Genomic DNA, 13,143 nt, shown 5'->3' on the forward strand with positions numbered 1-13,143 from the left:
GTGTTGAGAGTCAGGTGAAACTAAGTTTACAGGAGGCATCTTTCCTTTTCTCTGTCTCATGAAATATATGCTAGAGCCGGACCTGACCAGAAAAGTGTCAAAGGGATCTGGAGATTTATCTTCTACTCTTAAATAGAATCCCAGCCGGTCTTGGCATTGTTACTCATCACACCCCATAAAATTTATGCAAAGCCTTGTGGGAAATGTTTGCTTTTCAGCCCCTTTGCCAGTGCCTTTAGGTATCCTTGAATTCATTATTATGCACTTACTGTTTGCATTATATCCGATCTTAAAAAAAAACTGCAGTGCTGACCTACATTTTTGACCTTAGTCCTGGCATGACATGAGAGCCTCCTGTAAAGTGTCTGCTGCTCTCTGCCAAGTGTACCCGACTGACGGCCGGTGCTCAGCTAGACGAGACCCCATCTCTTTCTCCCTTGGCAAGAAGTGCTCCTTCTGTTCCAGAAGGCTCCATGAAGTCACCCTGCCAGGTCCCAAAGAAACCTGGCTGCCTGGACAACAGGTCATGCATTCTATGGAGCAATGATAATTTTCTCTTCTCTGCTATACTCCCTTCTGGCAACTTAGCTTCCCGCCCGATCCAACTTATTCAGAGCCTGTCCTTCCTCCGGGACCAGACTCTAATGTTATTTTTCCAAAGATAATATCAATTTTTGAGACCTGATATTTTTTCCTTGCTATTTGTCAGCCCTTCTTACAGAGGACAATACCCCACTTTACAAAAAATCTGTGCTGGGGAGCTCCACGGGTCTCTAAATCTCCTGGCAAGAGTTCCCCAGGCGGAATCAAGGAAACCTGACTGCAATAGCTCTGACTTCCCCCGATCTAAAGAGGACTGTATTTATTAAAGGCATAACTTTCTAAATGAGCAGCAATTATCTCCATTTGGCTTTGAAAAGAGCAGACACATGGCTCAGATCGAATATTGAGGCCACCATGAAAGCCAAGAGAATTTACATGGTTTGCAATATGCCACCAAGTTTTATCTTTAAAATAGGGGGAGCGGATATTTTAATATTTTGTTTTCCTAATTTGGGCAATTAGTCTTCTCCTTTTTTTTGGTATGTCCTCTAGTGCTGTATCTATACCTGTATCTATGTCTGTTTAGCAAGCCCTCGGTAAAAAACATTCTTCCTGTGCCAAGTTCATAATTTTATTTTGCTTTTGTGTCTATTTTTTCCTTTGAAACGATCATACTGCCGTTAATATTATCTGTAGCCAGACTAACTCAGCTTATTGCTTTTATACCTGTAATGGGACTGTTGCAAAACAAAATATACCAAATGCGAAAAGCAGTTTCAGTTTGCCCATCACGAAGCCTATCAGAATGGACTGTTTATTTTTACACGGCACTGACTCATCCATCTTCTGCTCCCCCCTCCTGCTTGACAGGTGCCAGGATGAGTGTCCTGTTGGCACGTATGGAGTTCGCTGTGCGGAGACCTGCCGCTGTGTCAACGGAGGGAAGTGTTACCACGTGAGCGGTTCGTGCCTCTGCGAAGCAGGCTTTGCTGGCGAGCGTTGCGAGGCGCGCCTGTGTCCAGAAGGGCTGTATGGCATCAAATGTGACAAGCGGTGTCCCTGCCACCTGGACAACACTCATAGGTGAGGCTGAGCCACCCCTGGAAGGATGTGTCCTATTAAAGGTTGAACTGCAGTGTCCCCTGTTTGGAAGGAGAGACTGACAGAGAGATGCCCGCCCTGAGACCCTTCGCGCCTCTGCGTCGTCCTGCGGAGGAACCGCTAAGTCAGTGGACGAGTTCTTTACTTTGTGGGTGACAGTCCAGGTCGGAAGTGCTCGAACTGGTAGATGTTCTTGGCTGGATGTCCGATTCTATTCTCCATTAATGGCCATTGCCAAAAATTAAATTCGCCGAGGTTAGTAGAACGTTTCCCTCAGAGAAGGATTCTGTGACATTCCCTTAGAAGCACAGATGCAGTGAGAGACATGAGTGAAGCCCAGGGTAGTACGTAAAATATCACAAAAATGGTTCTCGCTGCAGCATCTTGGACTTGACAGCACATCTGTGTAGAGGGGAAGTGTCACCGGTGGAAGTTCCATAAAAGTGTTTCGCATATGGCTGTCACACGTGAAATATGTTTTCAGAACTGATTACTCTGACATGGGACTCACAGGGGTCTTTTAGCTCAAAAATCTCTCGAAGAATTTCAGAACAGGAAACCACGATCCCACCCACCCTAGTGTTCATCACCTGCCCCTGAAAATGTCTTTCCACCCCCTTTCTTCCTCTCCCTCCCCCAAGGACCACATACTTATCACTTAGAATTCTGGGTCTCCTTTGCAGACTGCTGGAAAACTTGGGTCTGACAAAAATGTAGCACAGTATACAGCAATTCAAATGTTACAAGAATTACTTATTTGTATTCAGCACAGCTGTGACTTCATTTATGCTCCAGAAAGGTAGCTTGTGGCCACCTCAAATCTCAAATGCACAAAAGGTAAATGTAGAAGCCTGTGGTTGGTCTCTTCTTTAAATCATTGTTAGGAAGAAAAAAGTAGACTTTATATTATGAGAGAGAGAGAGAGAGAGGGAGGGAGAGGGAGAGAGAGAGAATGCTTGGAATACATTTTAGTGGGACATATCAAAGAAGTGCATCGTTATGTATGTCAAGCAACTTTGCAAGCTGCTTTAATCAGCTTTGGTTTTCTTCATTTGAAAATGTTGCCAATCTTAACATGACAAGGTTAAGTAAACATGTGGGGAGTGAAAATGAGTAATCTCTGCAGGATATTGTTTTCCAATTCGCCAGTGTTTAAGGAGCAGGCAGGATTAGGGATAAGTCATATGTATGGCCACCTTTCCTGTGGTGTAGGAGGCTTGTCCCAGCAAAAGGAAGCCTTGCGTACTGACAACTAAGAATTTTTTAATATCAGAGTGCTATTTCATTGTATGCAGCCCGACATCAAAAAGATTGGTAGTGTTATGCATAGCATAAGCATAGCTGTGCTACTGGAAGAATCGGAGAAGCAGAGAGAATGTTGGTTTTGTCAGAACTGGATACCATGTTAGTAGTGGCATGGTCTATTTGGACGGTTACTTGACTGGCATCAGTACCCTAGTAATTGTGACATAGGTCAAATGTACCTAAGCATGTATGCTTTACCAAAGATGTACGTGAAATTATTTGACAATCACATAGATCAAAGGAACACTAGAATCCGTCTGACAATGTATAACAGATAATCAGATTAAAAACAATTGGCCTATGGAGTGCTTCCCTAAATGCTATTTTTAAAAATTACCTTTTGCAAATTTCTTTTAAAGCCAGTTGAATGTTGATGGTGTGACTCTGTCTTGTTGAATTCACAGTGGAAACCGCCCATCTGTGCACCTTAAATGTCGATGTAAAATTCCTGGAAACACAAGATTCCTTTGAACCAAGAGGCATAAAGTCTTTGTATTAATGGAAAACCTATCTTGTTCATTTTACCATATAAATTTTTTTTTTGAGAGACAGGGGCACCTGGGTGGCTCAGTCAGTTAAGCATTCAACTTCAGCTCAGGTCATGATCTCACGATTCGTGGGTTCGAGCCCCGCGTCAGGCTCTGTGCTGACAGCTAGCTCAGAGCCTGGAGCCTGTTTCAGATTCTGTGTCTCCCTCTCTCTCAAACCCTCCCTGCTCACTCTGTGTTTTCTCTCTAAGAAATAAATAAAAGACATAAAAAAATTTAAAAAATTCTTTTCAGAGAGAGAGAGAGAGAGAGAGTGCTAGTGGGGGAGAGGGGCAGGAAGAGAGGGAGAATCCCAAGCAGGCTCCATGCTCAGCATGGAGTTCGATGTAGGGCTCCAACTCACAACCTGAATGCATGGAAATCAAGAGTCTGACACTTAACTGACTGAGCCACCCAGGTGCCCCTCATTTTACCATTTAATCAAGCAAGTGGAGCTCTCATAATTCATGATGTATATTTATCCTAAACTTTTCATTTTAATTACTGAAATACTCTTTCAGTACTACAGTACTGAATACTAATTCAGGACTAATACATGCTAATTACATACTATTACATATTGTAATTACATACATAATCACATGCGATTAGTTTATATTGTCTTTAGGTAAACGTCGAGTTATATGAATATATGTATTAACACGTATTGCATTCACATATCTGGGTAGGGATTTGCATCAGTTAGCTTTTACTGTATTAAAAAAAGAACTACAGCAAACTTAGTGGTGTCAAAGAATGATTATTTATTAGCAGTTGATATTTTCTCTTTTTTAATGTTTATTTATTTACTTTGAGGGACAGAACACACGTGTGTGCATAGCGGTGGGGCAGAGAGAATCCCAAGCAGACTCCGTACTGTCAGTGCAGAGCCTGATGCGGGGCTGAGTCCCACAGCTCTGGGATGAGAAGCTGAGCTGAAATCAGGACTCAGACACTTAATTGACTGAGCCATTCAGGCACCCTAGCGGTTGATTTTTAGCTTGACTATTTGAGCTGGGCTCACCTTGCTGATTCTTGTGCTTTTCTCCTGGGGTTCAGCTGGCAGATCAGCTAGCGGTTGATGGGTCCTAGAAATCCTCCCTCACTTGTCTCACGTTTGGCTGGTTGATGGGTGCCTGAATTTGTAGCCATTATTATTTTCACAGTCTATCATAGGGTTGAAACTAATTTAAATATATTTACAAGTGACGTTACTGTCTTCAGTTATAGCACTATTGTAGAGCCTTAAGATACATTCACTGTGACCTGGCCTTTTCAGGTGAAAACTAACTTTTATGGTGAAACTGCTTTCGAATCAGAAAATAAAATTTGAGATTTATTAAGATTGCACATGGGGTATGTATATTAGCTCTTACTAATAAGGACTTTTAATAGCTGTGGGCAATCAGGATGTGCCTATTTGCAAATGCCACGTAATTGTCATTACATTTGAGCATTAATAACATCTAAGGGAATGAATAAAAGGAAGTTCGATGACTCTATTTTAACCAATATCGGATACTTGTAATAGTTTGCTCTTAAATTGAAAATTTTACTAGAGAATTTATATCTAGTTAGATGTGTATGAAATGATAGGTATTCCTATACACGTATAACCCTATTTTCATATACACAAAGCAGTCTGTTCTTTAGAAAGAAAATGGATAGTAGTGTATTACCCTTCAACCTCCAGTCTGCTGCTTTAACATCAACACGTAAATCTCATTACCAATTAAGCTGCTTGCATGAGAACCCATCAAATGCCACCAAAGTGCCCAGCTTCCTACATCTAATTACAAATTGCAGAATACTAATTTCGGTGTCAATCAATCTGAGAACCAGCGTGCTGAACTAATACTCACTGGGGGGCATTGAATATCAATTTCTGGGTCTGCCTGTAGCTTAGTTCAATTCTCTGTCCCCAGAGAGTCTGTTTCGTTTAACATTTATGTCTATACCATGAATATGATTTTCTACTTTTCAGTGTGAAGTAATGGTTTCTACTAAAAGATGTCCTTTTTTGTCACAATATGTTGAAATAACGTCAATGACTTCAACCAATCCATGGCTTGAAATATTTCTTTTCCTTTTCTCAACTGTTGGAACTTTCTGAAGTTTTAATTTAAATCTGTCCCTGCTTTTGCACAGTCCAGACTTTTATGACTCCTGACCTGATCTGTGCTAAATCCTAAGTTTTGGCCATTATTTTTCCATCCCTGGCTCTCCTAACAGGTTGCTACCCAACTTTTTCTTTGATGTAAAAACAAATAAATCTGAGTTTTGTTCTGATTCTGCTCCTACCTCTGTTGGGCTTTGAATAAATTACTCTTTCCAGGTCCCCAATGCCTTAGTTATAACGTGGGTTCATACCCAACACGCAGAGTAGTTTGTGAGGATTAAAGGAAATAATGCTCATGGATTGACGTTAACACACATCCAGTGCTCAGTGAATGCTAGCTGCTAGCCTGTGCACTGACTTAGAGTACCATCATAAATGTCACGTGAGTGAGTGTTCCCTGCAATTCATGGTGGTTCCCTTTCAGCCACAACTTTGATGTTTTAAAAACTAATTCTAGGGTGAATCTTGCCTTTCAGTGCAGGTGTACAGATTATCATTCAGCACTGGTGGATGACTCAGAGGTATGGGAGAAGCAGATCCATGAGGGAAAGCAAGACTTCAGAGTCAAATCCCACTACCCCTCAGCCAGGCCATTTTCACTCACTCAATCAGTATTGCTATGTGCCCACGGTGGGCTGGGGACAGGTGATTAAACATGCTTAATTCTTGCCCTCAGAGAACCCCAGGTCTAGAAGGGAAGGAAGACATGGGTCAAATGGAGAGGGCCAGGCAGTGAAAGGGGAAACAGTATTCTAGGCATATGGAATAAATAGCCCATCTGATGGCTTTACATTGGCAACTCAATGCTTTTATTGACAACGAGGAATCCATTGCAGTTAAGTGTAGTAATAAAGAGACAATAATGACTAAAGAAGAGTTTGGGGAAGTAGGCAGAGGCCAGATAGCAATGACCTGTGGGCTGTATTTAGGGTCATCTTATTTCTAGGGTCACAGGGACTGTTTGGATTAGGGTCTGTTCTCCTCATGTAATTATGAATAACTCCCTCTTCTCTCTTGAAAATGTCCTGGTCAAGTAGCATGGTGACAGGGATGATGGAGAGATGAGGGTGGAGGCAGGGTATTAGGTTCTAGTGATGAAGTAGATAAGGGAAATGAAGGAGGATTTACCAGTAATAATTCTGAGGTTTCTGGTGGTTTTTTTTAATTTAATTTTTTAATGTTTTATTTATTTCTGAGAGAGAGAGAGAGACAGCGTGAGCAGGGGAGGGTCAGAGAGAGAGGGAGATACAGAATCTGAAACAGGCTCCAGGCTCTGAGCTAGCTGTCAGCAAAGAGCCCGATGCGGGGCTCAAACCCACGAACCATGAGATCTTGACCTGAGCCAAAGTTGGATGTTTAACAGACTGAGCCACCCAGGCGCCCCTGAGGTTTCTGCTTTAACCAACTGACTGGCTGGTGGTAGTCATTGCTCCAGTGAGGTGATTGAGAGTAAACCCTGGGAAATGAAGACAGGGAAGAACAAAGACTCAGTATTTGACATGCTAAGTTTGAGATGAAGGCACCTGGTGTTTACTGAAAGATAAGAAGCAGATAAGTCCATCTGAGTAGGTCTAAGTAAGTGGACTTGAGACTCAAACCCTTGCCTTTTTTTTTTTTTTAATGTTTATTTATTTTGAGAGAGACAGTGTGAGTAGGGGAGGGGCAGAGAGAGAGGGAGACACAGAATCCAAAATAAGCTCCAGGTTCTGAGCTGTCAGCACAGAGCCCGATGTGAGGCTAGAACCCATGAACTGTGAGATCATGACCTGAGCTGAAGTTGGACGCTTAACTGACTGAGCCACCCAGGCGCCCATCAAACCCTTGCCTTTTAAATCCGAACCTTCTGTACCCAAGAACCCATGTTCAATCCAAAGTGATACTTGGGTATTTCTTCATAGCATGTTCCCTGAGTTTGACGGATGCCTAGGCCTTTGCTTGTGGACACTTAGTTGCAGCAGAGGAACAAAGCATCCAACCCACAAGGTTGTGGCTGAGGCTCTTGCTGGACAGATTGGGACGTCAGGCCCAAGAGAATACATGCTTTCACTAAGGTACTCAGGTAGTGGGAGAGCTGGAGTTACATCTCAGCCTTCCCCTCCCCCAGCAAATCATTCTTTCTCAGAGCAGAAAATCTATGGGTTGCCTTCAGATGAGAGTCACTTACCAAATGTCTGGCTGAGACAGTGGATTCTGTTGTTGGCTCTCATTAGTGGGAGGCGTTTATCTCCACTGGGGGAGGAAGACCGTCTTTAACAGTCTTCCGATTGTGACTGGCGCTGGTTTGATTGTTGAGATTCTCCTGTGGTGAGAAGCACATGTGTTTTGCGTGCCACAGAGTGCCCTATTGTGTCAGCCTCCCCAACGCATGCCTCTCGGCACAGCTGATGTGTCCATTTGCTCTGGAGTGACAGCTGGCTGCCTGGCCTGACAAAGCAGCTGCTGCTTCAGGTAGAGACAGCTGCACCACCACCAGGTACGGGGAAATGAGAGAGGAATCAGGCAGAGAAGGTCTCTGCTTTTGGAGCCCTTTGGCCATCACCCTGGTTCACTGATTTGATATTGTTCACTGGATGGAATAGTTCTTGAAGCCTCTTCATCTAGTTGATCTCTCGCTGAATTAGTGCTTTCAGTTTATGAAAATCACAGTGAGTTCCAGACAAAAGGATGTGGTTGTGATCGCCTTCCTGTTAGAGCATGATGCTGATTTCACGCAACATTTCTGTGGTACCAATCGGGTTTCGGCCAATTAATTAAATCATAGCAAGCCTGGGAATGAAATTTAAATTACTGTGCATGGAATCACCCACCCCTGCATTGCTTATGGCTAAAGCGCCATTTGCATGGGCCTTGGGTGTCATGTTTACCCGGGAGTGACTTTCTCCTTTCATCCGTGTCTCTCAGCTGTCACCCCATGTCTGGAGAGTGTGCCTGCAAGCCAGGCTGGTCGGGACTCTACTGTAATGAAACATGTTCTCCTGGATTCTTCGGGGAAGCTTGCCAACAGATCTGCAGCTGCCATAACGGGGCTGACTGTGACAGTGTGACTGGGAAGTGCACCTGTGCCCCGGGATTCAAAGTGAGTGGCTCTGGAGGAAGGAGCCGAGGGGTCCAATGTGGAGCATCTTGATGCCACACACCATATGTGACCTTTTCAGACTTACAAAGGTGCTCAGATTGGTCACAGTGTAAAGAGAGAGGTATTGATAAGAAACATAAGTCATTCCCTTAGAATAATGACAGGAAAGCAGGTAAAACTATAAATGTGCATCGATATTAATTATTTACTTAATATATGTCATGTCATTTAATTATTCCTTACATAATTATTTTTTTCTTGCATAATTCTTTTACTACATTAGACAGGAAACAAAGAAATGACTTTTCCAAGTAGGATATACATTATTATTAACGGTTTTTGTCTTAACTTTGTGCAATTTGAAGGCACATAATGTATCAAGTTAGTATTTATTGTGTATTTGCATGTGATGCTTAGCTGTTTCAGTGCTTTTGGCAAACTTGACCTTGCACGTATGCCTGTGTGCCAGTGTGGCAGAATTTTGCCTACTTTCTAGGAATTTTTTTTTTTTTTTACATTTATTTATTTTTGAGACACAGAGTGAGACAGAGCGTGAGCGGGAGAGGGGCAAAGAGAGAAGTTGACACAGAATCCGAAATAGGCTCCAGGCTCTGAGCTAGCAGTCAGCACAGAGCCCAACGTGGGGCTCAAACCCACGAACCGTGAGATCATGACCTGAGCCGAAGTTGGACGATTAACCGACTGAGCCACCCAGGCGCCCCTAGTTTCTAGGGTTTCTTAACGATGCATTAGGAATCTTTGTTTTAAAGGAAAATGGTCTTGAGTATTTTCTCCCCTTTGAAAGAGGACAGTATTAACCAATGAAGATGTTGATGATTCTTCTAGACCACATAACATGGAGTGAGTAGTTGATAAAGCCTCAGTGTTGAGAGGATCTTTACAGGCTTTTCTAACCGATGTCAGTAGTCTTTGGGGGAGCCCTTGAACTGGCCTTGTGTTAAATCTCTTCTGTTTCGAAAGGAGATGACCTCTGGTCATCCCTGATAGCCCATTTCTGTGTTTTAGGCTTATTGTCAGGTAATAAATTGAATCATGCCATAGGTGGAGGGTGTTTTTTGTTGCTTTGCTTCACCCGCTAATCATATTACACATTATACAAAGAAGTATAGAATGCTATGCCATTTAATGTATAATTTATATTTATGTGTATTTGTTTATTGACTGTAATTTGTAGTTTATTGTACCTGTTCTATACCTGCTCTTCGGAGCCAGGACAAAGGGTTTTGCTTTGGCTAGGAAGGGAAGCTAATGAAGGCAGCAGGCTTTTTTGAGCCCCATTTAATAACTGTATCCTCAACGGGCAAGCTGGCATTGCCCTTGAAGCTTTAAAATGTGCATACTAGTGACATTTAGCAACTTTAAAAAATACAAGTCTTAAAATTAGAGAGGGAATATAACGAGCGTTGCCAAGATGTATTCTCGTTTATTTGTGCTGGCTTTATTCCATTCAGTAAAATTACATCCATTTTCCTCTCTGTGCCTGTCTAGGGAATTGACTGCTCTATCCCGTGCCCACTGGGAACCTATGGGATCAACTGCTCCTCTCTCTGTGGCTGTAAGAACGATGCTGTCTGCTCACCTGTGGATGGGTCTTGTACTTGCAAGGCAGGTAAGTGGGTGAATGAGTCTTTGATCCTCATCCTGTTACCTCCAAAAGTCACAGGGAAGAAACCTTGACTTGGGTTCTAGCTCCAGCTGTGCCAACCTTGAGCATCTGAAGTCAGCCAGCCCCTTGTCCAGGGCAGACTCTCTTGCATCTGTGAGCCAAGGGAAGGGCTTCACATAGCATCTCCGAGGTTGCCACCAGCTCCACCAGTCTGGGAGTGTCTGTGCTTTGGGTAAAAGTAAGCAAGTAGACATGTATCTGCGCCCCTAGGTTGATGGGCCTGGAGTCCCAACAAGCAGCCAAGCTCCAATTTTACGCGAGGGCCAAAATGTGTCTGTCTGTAGCTGCTGCAACAGCCAGACTCCTGGGTCCTCACTCTTCATGGTGAACGGCATTTGCTTTAAAGATGAGGTTGCTCTTTCAAACACTAACCTTCCTTCACCCTCCCACGTAAAGATTTCACTTTCTCAGCTGGACAGACACTCAGCGTTGTGCATGACGCACCCCTGTGCTTTAGAGGCGCACCCGCTCTGTCCCTTCTCCTGGTAGCCCCATGGTGCTCGTCGGTGTTGGCATCCTTGACCAGTCATATGGCACAGGTGGATTCTGGGTACCGTGGTCATTGCTGCTGGAGGCTGTGTGTGGCCGGGCAGCTGCTCTCTGTGCCGGGGACCCCGCTGTGTGCCTCCAACATGTTTCTAAAGGGAAACTTTGGCTTGGAGAGGTGCGGTGACACTCCCTGCTGCCCGCGTGTGCTCCATGCTCTGGCGTTCTTGTCGTGGCAGGCTGGCACGGGGTGGACTGCTCCATCAGCTGTCCCAGCGGTACGTGGGGCTTCAGCTGTAACTTAACCTGCCAGTGCCTCAACGGCGGAGCCTGCAACACCCTGGACGGCACGTGCACGTGTGCACCTGGATGGCGCGGGGAAAAATGTGACCTTCCCTGCCAGGTACGACTGAACCAGCTGGGGGGCCTGCGGGGAGCTGAGGCAGAGCGTCCGCTCACTGTTGCAGTTTTCCAACGTGCCAGTGGGAACCCAAGGGAACTGTTAGAAGAACTGAGGCCTTTGAACGCAAATGGGACATACGATTGGCAAAGGGGTAGACGTGGAAATCGGTTAGGTAGCTCTGTGAGAATCACTCCCTTCTTTTCCTTTGCCTCTGCCCCCATTCCCAGCCCCGACCCGCTCCCCTTTCTGTTTTCCCCCTTCTTATACACCCATTTTGTCGTGGCAGCCAGTCAACGGCATTTGTCAAACACCCAGCGTATACCTGTCAGCTCCCCAAATATTGTGTTTCCATTATCATGGAAATCCCCCCGTCTCTGCGGTGGAAAGTGGCAGAGGATTGAAAGGGGTGGTGACCGGCGTCATAGAAATGCCCATCAGGATAGTGAAAGGTTTAGAAACGGCCGTCTGCTAACACAAGCATGTCCAGAGTCACAAAAAGCTCCAAAGATTTCCCTCGTTCAATGCTGACTCGACTCCCTTGACCTACTGTAGAGGTACTCATAGTCAGAAATCCCATACCGTGTCTACCACAGGCAGACAGAGGCTGCGAACGCGACGCGCGTTCCGCAGTAAACATGCTGATTTCTCTTTCTTCCTCTGAAGCCCTTGGCCCATTTCTTTGCCCTCTTTTTCATTATTCTTTCTTCCTATCTCATTTTTTCCCCCTCCTGAGTCATTAAGCATTTTCTCAGTGATGTGTGTTTTCTGCCCCCGGGAATGATCTCGAGATGACACTGCGGCCCCTCCCCTGAAGTGGGCCCCTCCGCTGGGAGCGGCTCTTCCCCTGGGCTTCCCCCTCATTAAGGACAACCCACTTCCCAGCTAGAGAGCATCCCAGCCTGGACTATTCCATACCCTCCAACCCCTAGGACAAAGTGAAGTTATCTTCGCTGCCTCTCACCCACCAGTGAACAAATTATCGGTGCTCTGAGATGGGTTTGAGGAGCACCTTTTACTCCCACTCTGGTTACAGACAAAGCGAAGCCCCTGGCACAATCTTGTCTTTTTTCTAAACAATATATTAGATGCATTAGAAAATTCAGTGAAGCCTGATAATGGTTTAAGTGGCTCAATGGTAGCAAAGCTAAATGCCGTGGGGCCCCAGCAAACCTCAGTGGGACCTAATTTTTATTTTAGTAAGTTCTAGACAAATTGTTCTGCTGCCAAACACCCAAAGCCTGTTTTATGCTGGTTCTCAGGTTCTTTGCCCTTGGTAATGAAGCCCCTGAAGGTTTATAGTAACCTTCCTCTGTTCATCAGGATCTGGCCTGAAAGGACAAGGCTTGCATATGCAAAGCTCCTCCCACGGGCTAAACGATCACATTCACAAAGAGTTTTGTTTCTCTTGGACCTAAACTGATGCGCATGTGAAAACAGTAAGGCCTGGGAATGGACCAGAGAGCAGTATGTGCCAACAAGTACCCCAGCCTTCTGGTGGGCCAAATCAGAATACTCATGTTGTTTAGACTTCTTCAAGGAGAGGAGGATATTAAGTAAGAAAAGTAACAGGAGATTTTCATTTCTCCTCACAGTTCTTTGTAGCGCCTTGGCAGTTTGTGAAATGAACTTAATTCAACTAGCACAATGATTTTCTTTTAATTTTATTTATTTTTAAATGTTTATTTATTTATTTTGAGGGGTAGTGTGTGTGCGTGCAACCAGGGGAGAGGTAGAGAGAGAGGGGTTGAGAGAGAGAGGGAGAGAGAGAGAGAGAGAGAGAGAGAGGGAGAGAGAGAGAGAGAGAGAGAGAGANGAGAGAGAGAGAGAGAGAGGGAGAGAGAGAGAGAGAGAGAGAGAGAGAATCCCAAGCAGGCTCCATGGTGCCAGCACAGAGCC

General features: G+C 44.6%; 1 protein-coding gene across 1 annotated transcript in view; it reads left to right on the forward strand.

Moving 5' to 3' along the window:
- Positions 1-13,143, forward strand: part of MEGF10 (multiple EGF like domains 10) — a 125,464-nt gene that overhangs the window by 77,219 nt on the left and 35,102 nt on the right. The window contains exons 8-11 of the mRNA XM_039236690.1: positions 1,414-1,626; positions 8,497-8,671; positions 10,181-10,301; positions 11,084-11,247. Of these exons, the coding sequence (XP_039092621.1) occupies positions 1,414-1,626; positions 8,497-8,671; positions 10,181-10,301; positions 11,084-11,247 (673 nt within the window). The remainder of the gene's footprint in view (positions 1-1,413; positions 1,627-8,496; positions 8,672-10,180; positions 10,302-11,083; positions 11,248-13,143) is intronic.

Source organism: Hyaena hyaena, unplaced genomic scaffold, assembly GCF_003009895.1.
Source record: "Hyaena hyaena isolate Hyena2069 unplaced genomic scaffold, ASM300989v1 scaffold_115, whole genome shotgun sequence".
Lineage (NCBI taxonomy): Eukaryota > Metazoa > Chordata > Mammalia > Carnivora > Hyaenidae > Hyaena > Hyaena hyaena.